The 15501-nt window shown below is 42.0% G+C and overlaps 1 protein-coding gene across 1 annotated transcript in view; it reads left to right on the top strand.

Moving 5' to 3' along the window:
* Window positions 1-9876: 9876 nt before the first annotated feature.
* Itih2 (inter-alpha-trypsin inhibitor heavy chain 2) overlaps window positions 9877-15501 on the top strand; it is a 37450-nt gene continuing 31825 nt past the window's right edge. The window contains exons 1-4 of the mRNA XM_042278151.2: window positions 9877-10126; window positions 11257-11331; window positions 12802-12834; window positions 14236-14405. Of these exons, the coding sequence (XP_042134085.2) occupies window positions 10043-10126; window positions 11257-11331; window positions 12802-12834; window positions 14236-14405 (362 nt within the window). The 5' untranslated portion in view covers window positions 9877-10042. The remainder of the gene's footprint in view (window positions 10127-11256; window positions 11332-12801; window positions 12835-14235; window positions 14406-15501) is intronic.

The raw sequence follows: 15501 nt of genomic DNA, 5'->3' as shown, positions 1-15501 counted from the left end.
ATACAGTTTTAAAAATACAATTTGTTAGGATTTTCACAAGCTACAATTCATTTCCTCTTCCAGACTTCCAACACTGCTCTCTATTAGTATTATTATTTATTATTAATAATAATAAATATTATCATTACCTTTCCTTGTAACATTTCATATATTCATAACCTTATACGTTACTCATATTTATCCCCTTCTGCCCTCATTCACTGGTCTCTTCCCTCCCTCCCCAAATAGTCTACCTTCAGTTTTTTATTTTATTTATTTTTACTTTGAGGGTGTAGAATAATTACAGCCTTTTTTCCCTTCTCTTTTCTCCCTCCAAACTCTCCCATATAACTCTCTCCACTCTTCTTCAAATCCATGGCCTCTTTATTCACTAATTGTTATTGCATTCTTATATGCATATGTCCTGCTCAGTCTTATAATGTTATTTTTACATATATTTTCAGGGCTGTCCATTTGGCACTGGGCAACCAATTGGTCTGCTCTTCCCTGGAGAAGGCTACCTCTCCCAGCTTGCCTCAGCTGCCTATAGTTCCTTGTATAGGGTTGAGGCCTCATGGACTTTTGCCTATACACTTTTGGCGAACATGGCTCCAGCACAAAAGCACTAATGAATCAGAGAGGCAGACTGCCCATGTGATGGGTAGTGAAGATCTGTAACAGGACTGCTTATTCAGACCTGCTGCCACCACTGCACCTTGCCCATCATTCTAGTCCTTCTCTATTCACTGCCTACAATGGCTCTGGCCACATGACAAGCACTTGGAGCAGCAATTCATCACCTTTCAGAGGATCCATTCAAACGAACTCTACCATCCCCATGGCTCAGACATCCAAGTATACTCCTGACACTTTCTTCACCTTGGAGAGAGACCTGCCTGGTACAACACAGAAAGGTGCTCTTGACCAGCAGGTGGATACTGGTATCAGAACTTAGGATGGTTCCTACCTTTCCACAAACACCCAGACATCCCAGGAAAAACGCCTAAGCCTGCTATATTGTGATTGACATATGGTGGCTGATTGCTCTGTGCCCCCAGACCCATTCTCTACTGTGGAGGTTGGTATGAATTTGAACTTTGAAAATAAGAAGCACAGGGTAGAAGATGACTCAACAGCACAGATTTGATTGGCTCAACAGCGAATGGGAGCTCCAGCTACAGAGTCTCTGTGTTTATGTTTTTACTCATGCTATGAATCGTTTGTTCCAACCATTTTTCTTCCAAAATACTTTCATATCATGGGACAAAATGACACTAACCTGTAGCTAATGTAAAAGAAAAGATGTGGCCAGGTAGTTGAACATCATCTTTAAAATGCAACCAGGTATTTCTCTGCTGAGTAGTATTCCATTGTGTATATGTACCACATTTTATTTATCTATTCTTCAATTGAAGGGCATCTAGGCTGTTTCCAGGTTCTGGATATTACAAACAATGCTGATATGAACATAGCTGAGCAAGTGCCCTTGTGATATGATTGCGCATTCCTTGGGTATATGCCCAAGAGTGGTATAGCTGGATCTTGGGAGAGATTGATTCCCAATTTTCTAAGAAAGTGCCATATTGATTTCCAAAGTGGTTGTACAAGCTTGCATTCCCACCAGCAGTGGAGGAGAGTTCCCCTAGCTCCACATCCTCTCCAGCATAAGGTGTCTTCAGTGTTTTTTATCTTAGCCATTCTGACAGGCGTAAGGTGGTATCTCAGATTGTTTTGATTTGCATTTCCCTGATGATTAGGGATGTTGAGCAATTCCTTAAATGACTTTCAGCCATTTGATTTTCCTCAGTTGAGAATTCTCTGTTTAGTTCTATAGCCCATTTCTTAATTGGACTGTTGGGCATTTTGATGTCTAATTTCTTGAGTTCCTTATATATTCTGGATATCAGTGGATATCAGTCCTCTGTCAGATATGGGGTTGGTGAAGACCTTTTCCCATTTCTGTAGGCTGTTGCTTTGCCTTGTTGACCATATCCTTTGCTCTACAAAAGCTTCTCAGTTTCAAGAGGCCCCATTGATTGATTGTTTCTCTCAGTGTCTGAGCTACTGGTGTTATATTTAGGAAGTGATCCCCTATGCCAATGCGTTCAAGACTACTTCTGACTTTCTCTTCTATCAGGTTCAGAGTAGCTGGATTTATGTTGAGGTCTTTGATCCACTTGGACTTAAGTTTTGTGCATGGTGATAGATATGGATCTATTTGCAGCCTTCTCCATGTTGATATCCAGTTATGCCAGCACCATTTGTTGAAGATGCTTTCTTTTTTCCATTGTACACTTTTGGCTTCTTTGTCAAAAATTATATGTTCATAGGTGTGCGGATTAATGTCAGGGTCTTCAATTTGATTCCATTGGTCCACATGTTGGTTTTTATGCCAGTACCAAGCTGTGTTTATTACTGTAGCTCTATAGTAGAGCTTGAAGTCAGGGATTGTGATGCCTCCACAGGTTGTTTTATTGTACAGGATTCTTTTGGCTATCCTGGGTTTTTTGTTTTTCCATATAAAGTTGAGTATTATTCTTTCCAGGTCTGTGAAGAATTGTGTTGGTATTTTGATGGGGATTGCATTGAATCTGTAGATTGCTTTTTGGTAAAATTGGCATTTTTACTATGGTAGTCCTGTCTATCCATGAGCATGGGAAATATTACTATTTTCTAACATCTTCTTCAATTTCTTTCTTCAGAGACTTAAAGTTCTTGTCATATAGGTCCTTCATTTGCTTGGATAGTGTTGCCCCAAGGTATTTTATGTCATTTGTGGCTATTGTAAAGGGTGATGTATCTCTGATTTCCTTCTCAGCCTGTTTGTCAATTGTATATACGAGGGCTACTGATTTTTTTTGAGTTGATCTTGTATCCTGCTATGTTGCTGAAGGTGTTTATAAGCTGTTATCAGTTCCTTGGTTGAATCTTTGGGGTCACTCAAGTATACTATCATGTCATCTGTAAATAGGGAAAGCTTGACTTCTTTCTCTCCAATTTGTATCCCCTTGATCTCCTTATGTTGTCTTATTGCTCTGGCTAGAACTTCAAGTACTATATTGAATAAGTATGGGGAGAGCAGACAGCCTTGCCTCGTTCCTGATTTTAGTGGAATTGCTTTGAGTTTCTCTCCATTTAATTTGATATTGGCTGTTGGCTTGCTGTAAATGGAGTACTACTCAGCAGAGAAAAACAATGACATCATGAGGTTTGCAGGCAAATGGATGGATCTAGAAAAAATCATCCTGAGTGAGGTAACCCAGACTCAGAAAGACAAACATGGTATATACTCACTCATAGGAGGATACTAGGTGTGGAACACGGATGACTGGACTGCTACTCACATCACCAGGGAGGCTACCTGGAAAAAAAAGACCCCAAGAAAGACACGGGGATTGCCCAATAATGGAGAAATGGATGAGATCTACATGAACAGCCTGGACATGAGTGGGGGCAATGAAGGGTGAGGGTTGAGGGAAAGAGAGCTTGGGGGAGCAGGAGATCCCAGCTGGATCAATAACAGAGAGGGAAAACAAGGAATAGGAGACCATGGTAAATGAAGACCACATGAGAATAGGAAGAAGCAAAGCGCTAGAGAGGCCCACAGAAATCCACAAAGATACCTCCACTATAGACTACTGACAATGGTCAAGAGATAGCCCAAACTGAGCCGGGCGGTGGTGGCGCACGCCTTTAATCCCAGCACTTGGGAAGCAGAGCCAGGTGGATCTCTGTGAGTTCGAGGCCACCCTGGGCTACCAAGTGAGCTCCAGGAAAGGCACAAAGCTACGCAGAGAAACCCTGTCTCAAAAAGAGAGAGAGAGAGAGAGAGAGAGAGAGAGAGAAGAGAGAGAGAGAGAGAGAGAGAGAGAGAGAGAGAGAGAGAGAGAGAGAGAGAGAGAGAGAGAGAGAGACAGCCCAAACTGACCTACTCTGGTGATAGGATGGCCAAACACCCTAACTGTCATGCTAGAAACCCCATCCAATGATTGAGGGAACTGGATGCAGAGATCCACGGCTAGGACCCGGGTGGAGCTCCGGGAGTCCAATTAGCGAGAAAGAGGAGGGTTTATATGAGCGAGAATTGTTGAAACCAAGGTTGGATAAAGCACAGGGACAAATAGCCAAACAAGTGGAAACACATGAACTATGAACCAAAGGCTGAGGGGCCCCAAACTGGATCAGGCCCTCTGAATAGGTGAGACAGTTGATTGGCTTGATCTGTTTGGGAGGCATCTAGGCAGTGGTACCGGGTCCTGTGCTCAGTGCATGAGTTGGCTGTTTGGAACCTGGGACTTATACAGGGATACTTGGCTCAGTCTGGGAGGAGGGGACTGGACCTGCCTGAACTGAGTCTACCAGGTTGATCTCAATCCTCGGGGGAGGCTTTGCCCTGGAGGAGGTGGGAATGGGGGGTGGGCTGGGGGGAAGGGGAGAGGCGCAGGACGGGGGAGAACAAGGGAATCCGTGGCTGATATGTAGAACTAAATTATATTCTAAAATAAAATTAAATTTAAAAAAATGCAACCAGGTAATCCTTTAGAAACCTCTAACAAAATGCTTTGGCTTTACTATGAGAAGGAAGTAATCAGAGCCCGTGTTTGTGTAGAAACAGACCTTCTCTGTATTGTGCACCATTGGACCTAGTGAACGAGGAGGCAAGGTCAAATACGGCCATTGGTAAATTAGCTTAGCTTCAGCTTAGAACTTCTAAACATGTCCTTGGACTGGGGAGAGGCTCAGTGGGAAAAGAGGTTGCTGAACAAGCATGAGGGCCTGAGTTCGATCCCTAGTAGGCAAATAAAAGCCAAATGTGACAGTCATGACTGTCACCCTAACATTTAGGTGATAGAGGCAGGTAGATCCAGGCAGCTAGCTTAGCCAAAATGGTGAGCTCCAGATTCATCGAGAAATACTGTCTCAAAAAATAAGGTGGGCAACAGCTGGAGAAGACATTGAATAGTTAACTCTGGCCTCCACACGTACATGCAGAGGCAAGTGCCAATACATATACATGTGTTCAGTAAGTCTGTCTATCTATCTATCTATCTATCTATCTATCTATCTATCTATCTATCTATCTATCATCTATCTATCTATCTATCTATCTATCTATCTATCTATCTATCATCTGTTTATCATCATCATTGTCATCACCATCATCATCTATATCTCAGGATGAGAACTTAGCTTTCTTTTTTTTTTTTCCTTTTATTTTACAATACCATTCAGTTCTACATATCAGCCACGGATTCCCTTGTTCTCCCCCCTCCTGCCCCCTTCCCTCTCCCCCAGCCCACCCGCCATTCCCACTTCCTCCAGGGCAAAGCCTCCCCCAAGGACTGAGATCAACCTGGTAGACTCAGTCCAGGCAGGTCCAGTCCTCTCATCCCAGACTGAGCCAAACGTCCCTGCATAAGCCCCAGGTTTCAAACAGCCAACTCATGCACTGAGCACAGGACCTGGTCCCACTGCCTGGATGCCTCCCAAACAGAAAAGCCAATCAACTGTCTCACCTATTCAGAGGGCCTGATCCAGTTGGGGGCCCCTCAGCCTTTGGTTCATAGTTCACGTGTTTCCATTTGTTTGGCTATTTGTCCCTGTGCTTTATCCAACCTTGGTCTCAACAATTCTCGCTCATATAAACCCTCCTCTTTCTCACTAATTAGACTCCCAGAGCTCCACCCAGGGCCTAGCCGTGAATCTCTGCATCCAGATGCCTCAGTCGTTGGATGGGGTTTCTAGCACGACTGTTAGGGTGTTTGGCCATCCCATCACCAGAGTAGGTCAGTTCCGGAAAAGGAAGAAACAAAGTGCTAGAGAGGCCCACAGAAATTCACAAAGATACCCTCACAATAGACTGCTGGCAATGGTCGAGAACTGAGCTTTTTATAAGCACACAGTTGCCACTGTCTAAACCACAACAACACAATCAGTGACATCTTTCAGATTTATTGACATTTCTCAGAACTCTCAATGAGTATTCACTGAGTTATTACCTCATCCAAATGTCATGAAATAGTTGTTGTTTTTCCTTGTAGATTTACTGCTGATTTTTATACACATGAAAATGAATATTCTTCTGATTTTTATAATATTTTATCTTGTAAGACATAAACAATTTGCAACAGTGTGTAGCTTCAGTTCACTACATTATCACTGCCTGGGCATGGAAGGTGGGGGGAAGGGTCACAGGTTCAGGACCCAGTGACCTAAACACACATGCCCTTCCCGGTTAGAGTCAAGATACTTCCAAACACAAAGAGAGAGCAAACAGGGTGTTTTTCCTGGAGACTTTGAGCCATTTGGAGACAAAGTTAGCAGCATGAGAAGGAAAAGGTGACCCAGGCTTCCCCAAATTGGGTTTCTTCTGAGATAATTCTGAATATCCGTGAAGATGGGATGATGGATGAAAGGGACTAGAATATTTTTTTAAAAATCATGATTATTTATGGAAAATGTACCATTGGCCCTAACTTGTCCCAAATCACTTTCTCGGTGGAGTATGCCAAACTGTGAGGCTTTCCCATGAGGGTTTGCTGTGAGCTCACCTAACCCATCCTGCACAGGGGAGGGGAAGATCAATGGTCTCTCTCCCAGTGTATTTGAATTTCCCAGCAGATACATTGTTGTGTAATTTCCAGGGCTTAAGAGAAAACTGGTTAGAGAAACAGAGGTAAGTGTAACTCATATTTTGGGTGAGTCAGGTTTTAAATGATCAGGGAGCTACAAGACACCACCATAGGCCTGAGGTCCTTGACCCTGCACTGGACAACCTCCCCTGGATAATAATTCTCCACAGACCTGCCTCAGCTGAATCTACCAGGCTGTGCTGACTTCCCAGGGGAGACCTTGCCTTGGAAGAGGTGGGAATGGGGGGGGGTGGATTGAGGGGAAGGCTGGGAGGTGGGAGGAGGGAGGACAGGGGAATCTGTGGCCGATAGGTAAAATTAAATTAATCATAAAATAAAATATTTTTAAAATAATAATAATAATTCTCCTCAGAGCATGAGTTGCTTAATTATAACCTGCATCTAAGGGTCTATATTTTGTGACAAGGAAAATAAAATTCCATTAGGTTTGGACGATACAAAAAATGTCAGTGTACAGGTCTCCCTGTTCAATAGTGAGGGAATAATATCCTATGCTAATCAATGTGCAAAATCAAAGTGATATGAAATATATATGGATAATTTACCTGTTTAGAAGAAACTAAAAAGAAAGAAGAGTAGCAATATAACAAAGTAATCTATGATGAAAAAATAAATTAAACAAACCTTTATTTGCTCTCTACAATATGCAGGGAAATAGACTGCCAGACACTAAGCTAAGGTTTACTCTCACAAATCTAAAACACAGAAGTAGTTTTATGCCTAAGAAGAGATAATGATTACTAAGCTTTATTTTTGTGTGTCCAAATGTTTTCACACCAAAATCTACATTCCTTTTTAGTAAAATAATTTATAATGTTATTTATTGAGCATTTAGCATTTGTCAAGATTTTTATTTATTTATTCTTATTAATTTTAATTATGTGTGGGGCATGTGCATGTGCATGTGCAAGTGAGTGCAGATGTCCACAGAGGCCAGCGGTGTTGGATCCCACTAAAACTGGTTGTGAGCAGCTTGCTGTGGGTATGAGGAATCAACCTGGGTCCTCTGAAAGAGCTCCAACGTGCTCTTAGCCACTGAGTGAGCACCTCTCCAACCCCAGTGCAAGTATTCTAAACACGTGATCATAGTTAATGCTCTAAAAAGCCGTGAAACAAAGTCGGTTAATGTCCTAGCTCAAGCTACTCTAATTAAAAACACTATGAGCTGAGCAGACTGAATAATAAAAATTTACTTCTTAAAGTTCTGAAGGATGGATATCTAAGTTCAAGATACCATTCAATTGATTTCCACAAGGGCATCTTCTTGATCTGTGCGTTGCTGTTGATATCTTCTTGTTGAGTCTTCAGAGGGAGACTAATAAGGACTCTATTCCTACTGGATTGGGGTCATCACCCTTCTGACCTCATTTAATCCTAATTGCTTCTTTACTCTAAACACATCTGTAGTAGGGGTGAAGACATATGAATTTGAGAGGGACACAATTCAGTCTATAACAATGGGAAATGGTGCTTATCCCACAATGAGCAAGTAGTTAAAGTGGATATGACCTAGGAAGACAGACTCTAAACTACTATTGTAAAGAAAAAAGCATAAGGTGGGCAAAAGCCCACCACATGGACAACGCTATAGTCACCAGGATGCCTTGGTTTTTTTGTCCATCTATGTAAGTTTTTCAGCTGTCAACACATGGCCTCATTAGTCAGCACAGTGATTTCATTAGTTGGCAATAATTAGCACATACCTTCATTTCACATTATATCTAGAATTTTCTGTGAATATTGCATGAACCAACCCATCATCTCAAGCTACCCCCACTGCCTTTGCCTTGGCTTAGGACCTCATGCTAGCTCAACAACAGTCAGTCTCTGAAGTAGGTCCTTGAATTCATGTCTTGCGAATTTCATCATCTGAGCCACACCCAAAGTGATCTTTATAAAATGGGGGTACCATCATCTCCCCTTCTAACCCATTGAGTTCTCTCTGCCTGGAGCACAGAACTCAGGCTTCTCTGGCCCCATGCATGTGGTCTCATCGGCCTGCTTCCTCTCCTTTCCCTCCATCTCCTGCCACATTGATATATTTCCACTTTCTGTATCATGCTCATCCTGCTCCCTCAGTGAGCATGCCCCAAGTGAGCCTGGAGCAGTCACTCTCATCTTCATAGACTCAGCTGACAAAGCCCCACTTTCTCTGTGGGGGGACTGCACTTCTCCAGGTCAGTGGTTCCCATCCTTGCATTGGGCATGACCTTCTGGTTTGTCCCTCATTCTAGTATATCTTTCATCCTCCTCCACTACTGCAGTGAGAGAGTCCAAGACGATTCCCATGCTTTCTTTTACATATTTGGTACCCAGTACACATAATGAAGTCTCCATTGATGTTTACAATGTATGAACTAATTTATTAATTGTCTTAGCTATTTGCTTAGCGTTTCCCCTTTGTCAATGTGCTTGTTGTCCGTCTTTCATAGATATATATTATTCACACAATTTTCTCTTTAAATCATTTTCCAGAAATTTGTATTGGTGTTGTAATAGCATAGTAACAATTTTATAATTCATGGTTTGTATTTTCACTGCATGACTCACCAGAATGATGGAACCACTATGCTAACGGAGATGAGGGGCAGCAAGAGGGGACACTCAGTGTATGAGCATATTCACCGAAGAGTGAGCCCTGGTCCCCTGCATCCTTCCCCTGATCTTTATATGTAGCAAGTACTCAGTTATCAAAGTGACATGGAGGAAACAGGAAGCATGAATTCTCTCCTCAGAAAATCGCTATATTTCTTCTCTTACATTTCCCAAATGCCTCTTGCTCTCTTTTAATATTTTTAGATTTATTTATTTTATGTGTCTGAGTATTTTGTCTGCTTGTGTATATGTACACCACCACACATGTGCTGGGAATAGAACCTGGGTCCTCTGCAAGAACACCAAGTGCTCTTGACCACTGAGCCATCTCTCCAGCCCTCCTGCTCTCATTTAAATGAAATAATTTTATCTCCAGACATTGTTGGTTTAGCTCTTCTTTCCGGGTTTATTCCTTAATGTAGTTACTTATTTGAACCTTTAAAGAGGGTGATAATTATCTTCAAGTCTCTCTAACTTTAAGACAAATTAAAATCAACAAAATCAAGAGTGGGGGTGCACAATCATCGAACCCTGGGTCTGACCCTGACTCACCCCTACAGTCCAGGAAATGCTCCTGGCTTTGCTGTTTGAATAACCCCCCTGTCCCTTCCTCCCCCATAGCTCAAGTTTGACTCCAGATCAAATATTTGTCCTGAATTTGAGCAAAGTTAGAGTGCTTTTTTCTTCTTTTAAAAACGAACTGCTCTCCTCGACAGATCAACTGCTCTCCTCGACAGAACCAAGCTGCTGTTCAGTAGGAGGGGGATTCACCCAGACCTTCTGCTCTGGAGAGCGTGGCACAGTTGTCCAGCAAAATGCAGCGACTCACATGTGTTCTCATCTGGCTTTTCCTTTTGGAAGGACAAACCTTTGAAATACCCATAAATGGGTACTCTGAAGTAAGTACTTCTGTGGGTCTCCTAGCTATTGGCCTAAACAAAGGGGCTGCAAATAGCTGAATGCTCTTTCTATTCAATGACCTTGTTCTGTATAGAGCAGAAACTTAGGAAAACATTCATCAGACAGCATGTTATAATTATGAGATGTATTGACCTCTTAAGACATTATGAGGTTTTTACATGAAATTTAATTCAAGTTCAGTGGTCAGATATTCCGGTGTAGCATATATGGAGCAGAGTTGCCCACTTTTTATATAAAAATGTGTGTAAGAACAGACCTATGGCAAAGGGTTGCCATGAGAATGAAGAGATGTCTGTAAACTGCCAGGCATAGGCCGTGAACTGGAACTACTTAGTGGTTGCTGGCATTGTTATATAGAAATATTGCTGCTACTCTTGGGCTCAGTCATTCTCACAGCATCATTGTCTTTTATGCCTGAGCAAATGATTATTTTGTAAAATGGACCCTTTAAATATTCTGATAGTAGAAGTGGAAAAATGCAGGGATGATGCCCGTGGCTTTCAGGTCTCCACTTGGGACCTCCTGCCATCCCAGTGTGGAATAAACCTTGAACTGAGTCATTCTGAATACCACTCAAGCACTACTTCTGTGCCGGCAGAGAACAATGTGTTACAGGATTATTCTAGAAAATCCCAAGGAGTGGATTGCACATAAAAATGACAGAGGAAAAAACAGTGTGTTTTCAGGAGGAGAAAATCGCTCTACTTAGAAACTATCATATTTTCCAACACTCTGAAAGCCACAAAAATGTGTCAGAAATCTCAGACTAAAGCTAAAACACCCAGACATGTTTGTGCTTTTTCAGTAATTTCCAACCAGCCTTCTTTTCATACCTATGTCTGTCTAGTCCTACATGAATAAGGCCCCGTTACTCCATCCAGCTGCTTTTCCAGGAACTTTTGTCATTAGATTACATGTCTGTCTACCTTCTTCAGGCACACTCACATGAATTCGAAATAGTTCATTTCCATTTACTTATTTCTGAGACCTAGCTAGCAAATATACATATTGAAGAAATTAATATATTAAAAATACAACGAATGTAGGCTGCCTCTTTGCCTGTAGATGATTTTTAAAAGAAATTGAACAACCTCAACTATCTTTTAAGTTTGCAGAATACGACGGTCCTGTGGAGCTGGCCCCAAACAAATTCCCCGTTGTAGAGAATGGAAGAAGATACCAGGTATAGTAAACTCTAAATGGCAAAAACAGGTGAAAGAGATCATGACTGGAGAGGAGGTAAAACATGACTCGATTGTTTCAATAATTTTTTTTTCTAACAGAGAATAGGCCAGTATTCCTACACTCTTGTGGAATATTGTCAGGGTGATGTACAAAGAGATTTTTACATTATTTTCCCGAAATTTCTACCTATAAAGGAGACAGTAAAGCCACACATTCTCCTTCCTCTGGCCATTTAGTCAAAGGGAGAGCATTTTGGTCCAGAGAACTAGACATGCTTAAGGTCACATCCTGGAAGCTGCTGAGGAGACACAGAAAATCTCCTAAATTGTGGGGAGGGGTGCTTTACCATGCCAACAAGGCTTGGGCTTCTCCCACCACAGAGCCCACATACTGAGAAATAACACTAAGCTGCGAGACGACTGGCCTTGTTGTATGAATGTTTGACTTTCTAAAGTCCAGCTTTTATAGATCAATAATATTCAAAAACCCAATAGTCAGGGCTTTGTGTCAGGGTTTTTATGTAGCCTCTGGAGAGAAAACTTAGTCGTTAAACATTGTGTTAAAATGTCTAAAAGAGTTAGGTATGGTGGGGCATATAACCACAGTGCTCTAGAGGCTGAGGCGGGAGGGTTGCTACAAAGTTGAGGCTAGCTTGAGCTACATACATGGCAAGCTCCAGGACAGCTTGGACTATAGAGTGTCCCAAAGACAAATAAAGAAACAAAAAACCCCAAAGACAATTCTTGGCCCGTGTCACACAGCATCTACTAAAATAGCAACCCACCCAAAATTAGCTCACATGTAACAATAGACTTATTTTCTAATCCCTCAGACATTAAAGTTTGCCCATAGCTCTTAAGATGCTTACCTTTCAAAGATAAGGGGAGTCCTTTGTCCATGCTCACAGGACCCGTACTCATGTAGCTAATCTTCTAACACAGTAGGTGATTAAGAGCATAGAATTTGTAATGTACCTTCCACGTGTGTGGCTCCAGGGATAACCATGTAGGAAGTACATTTAAGTCCCTGCTCTCATGCAGCTTAGTCTAAAAGGAAGAGGCAGACCTTAAACTGTTCCCCATGTAAGGCAGCCGGATCATTATGATCAAGGTAAGCACTCTACAGGGAAAGTGCATTCTGCTATGGAAACAGTAAAGGAAACTAACTTGAGGATCAGAAAATTTCATGGAGAAAGTTCTCCCAAAGCTTTGACCTGAAAGCTTTAATAATATTCTATCGTAGAGCAAGATACATCCCAACGAAAAAAACAGTGGCTGAGAAACTTGTTCAGAGAAACTCACAGATGGAAAAATCCTTTTCCATAATGCTCCATATTTATGTTTTGACGCCAATAAATGACTTATCCCATGGTATGGAAGGAACATAATTGAGAACATAGGATTTTTGCCTTGAGGTAGTAAGCCTCAAGTGGCTGAAGAATGACTGTCTCTCTGACTTCCTTCCACAGAGAAGCCTTCCTGAAGAATCAGGGGAGGAGACGGTAAGTTGGCTTCGGTTGTGTCATGGATTGGTGTGTGAGCGATTTTCCTGTTAATTATTACCTGGAAATCAATCCAGGTGTCTCCTTTGTCTCCGTCACTGGAAGTATTGACCTGACTTTTGAAACTTTGCCTTGCTCAACTCTGAAAGTCCTTCTGAAGCTCAGCTCTGAAGAGCATAGTGCTGGCAGGCAGGGCAGAGGCCACTGAGGGCTGAAATGCCTTTCCCATCTTCTCATGTTTTACTAATGATATAGATTCCACCCAACAATATGGATTTAATCCAGACTTAATAGCTTTGATTTAAAACGATGATGCCTGGTAACTGTAGCAAGTCAAAGAGTGGCCATAGAAAGCCGCTCTCAGACAGTGTGACTCAAGTTACCAAAAGGTTCAGAGTGGACCTTCCTGTCACAAGAGAACACCCAAGAAGTGGTCTGTGTTGGCTTCCTGTTCTGAACTGAGAACTTCCGCATGAAGCAGAGGGAAGGGTAAATAAATTGCCCTGGATTTTATCTTAGCTTGAGATAGGCTTGGAGGCTAACTAGTTGGAAGCATTAATCTTGGAGAACAAAATCTGAGGGATGGAACCTAATGGTGAAGTAAGCAAATCTTGGGAGAAGAAAAAGCAAAATCTAACAGGTCACACATTGTCACAGATCTGAAGGAACTTGTAGCTCTTAGGAATATCCTAAAGGAGGTATTTTTTATACCTGGTCTGCGATCATCGCTGTTTCATTTTGTTTTCTTAAAGTGGGGCTACCTTCAACCATAGAGGAGAGAAAAGAAGGCCCAAGGTATTATTTAACAAATAATTGAATCAAAATGTCCTGGACAGTTCTGTTGATGATGTGCAGCCTGAGCGTTCACTTAGCTTGTTTTAATACAGGAAAAGAAGCAAGGGCTGAAGTGTAATAATAATGGATGATACTGAAAGAAATAGGTAGCAATACGGAGTTTGGGGGTTGCATATACAGTTCACTCCACAGCACCCCTGCTTGCATTTCACTCTGAAGACAGAGCTAGGGTCTTCTCTTGATCCTGCCATCCCATCTCCTCTCCCTAGTAGCAGCTCTATGAGAAATTATTTCCTGAACTCTTTCAGTCCATCTTGCTTCCCACATCCATTTCCTACTCAGATTCTAAAAAGAAGGAAAAGAAGCATGAAAGGAAGAAGAGAGGGAAAAGAGAGGGAGCAAGAGGTGGGAGAAGAAGAGAAAGGAGACATCATAGCAATGACCCATATCTTTGTGGGTTATTTCAAGGAGTTAGAAGATTGCTTAACAATGCCTACCCTAGAATTGTTCATAACAAGTAAAATAGACCAATTGGAAACATCATATACATAGTGCATTCCATGTGGGTATTTTGTTACTACAGTTATACATTTTTGCCAATTTCAGGGTGATGTTGATCAAGTAACTCTTTATAGCTACAAAGTCCAGTCGACTATTACTTCTCGGATGGCCACCACTATCATCCAGAGCAAACTGGTGAATAATTCCCCACAACCCCAAACTGTCGTGTTCGATGTTCAAATCCCCAAAGGAGCCTTTATCACCAACTTCACCATGTGAGTAACTCCTGTATAGAATGGGATTGGATGCTCCTGTGTCTTGGCATCAAAAGCCCTCCTGCTAAAATGAATCTTAAGGGTGCACTGCTCTGGTGGTTCTACTTTGTGTCACTATGAGATGGTGTGTGTGTGTGCGTGTGCGTGTGCGTGTGCGTGTGCGTGTGTGTGTGTGTGTGTGTGTGTGTGTGTGAAGTTGCACATGCATGTTCATGTGTGGTGGGGAGAGGTCAACCTTGGGTATAAGACAAGACTCATTGGCATGGAACTCACCAAGAAGGCTAGCCTAGCTGACCAGAGAGCTCCAGGGATCCACTGGTTTTTGTGTCACTAGTGCTGGGATCACAAGCCTGGGTCACCATGCCCAGTCTTTATGTAGGTGCTGAGGATCGAACTCATAGTTGCACAGCAAGTACTTTACTGATAGAGCCGTCTCTCCAACCCCCACCACGCCTCTGTAACACACTGAAGCAGACGTAAGCCTCTACTACGGTAGCCACGTTCTGCTTACTCATATTTACATGTGAGTTCTTTGAGAGAGAGAAAGACGTAAATCTTATAGGATACCACATGAGTGTATTTGTAGTAAGTCAGCACTGTGTGCCACACATTTCTTTGGGAGGAAGGAGTTGAGAACCAGTCATTAAACCCAGTCTCATGTCCCGTGTTTGGATTTCTCCATGACATCTCTAATGAGTGGGTTATAAAGGCTAGACTTGACTTTTTCCTTAATCATTAACTCACTGCTTTCTTGTGGCAATCAGCTCATGGTTGACAGCTCTGCTAGAATTATTTCTCATGCTTCATTTACAATGTTCCCATTTTCTACCCAATGGCTCTGTTACTCACATAGAAGGTTTAAAGCTCTACTACAAAGTAGATGTTGAAGTGCTCATGGGTGAAATGATATGAGGTTAGAGACTGGCTTCCAAGTAATTGAGGTGGGAAGCAATTGAGTACAGATGAACTAAGCCTGGCTCGATATTCATAATGAATAGCTTTCATAGTGGCCTCTTACACTGTTCTCTTGATACTTTAATGATTTTGAAATTTTTCTTAATAAAAGAAGTTAACTATTCTGCTACCATTCATAGCT

The sequence above is a fragment of the Peromyscus maniculatus genome, chromosome 5, assembly GCF_049852395.1.
Source record: "Peromyscus maniculatus bairdii isolate BWxNUB_F1_BW_parent chromosome 5, HU_Pman_BW_mat_3.1, whole genome shotgun sequence".
NCBI lineage: Eukaryota > Metazoa > Chordata > Mammalia > Rodentia > Cricetidae > Peromyscus > Peromyscus maniculatus.
This window is presented reverse-complemented; position numbering and strand designations above follow the sequence as displayed.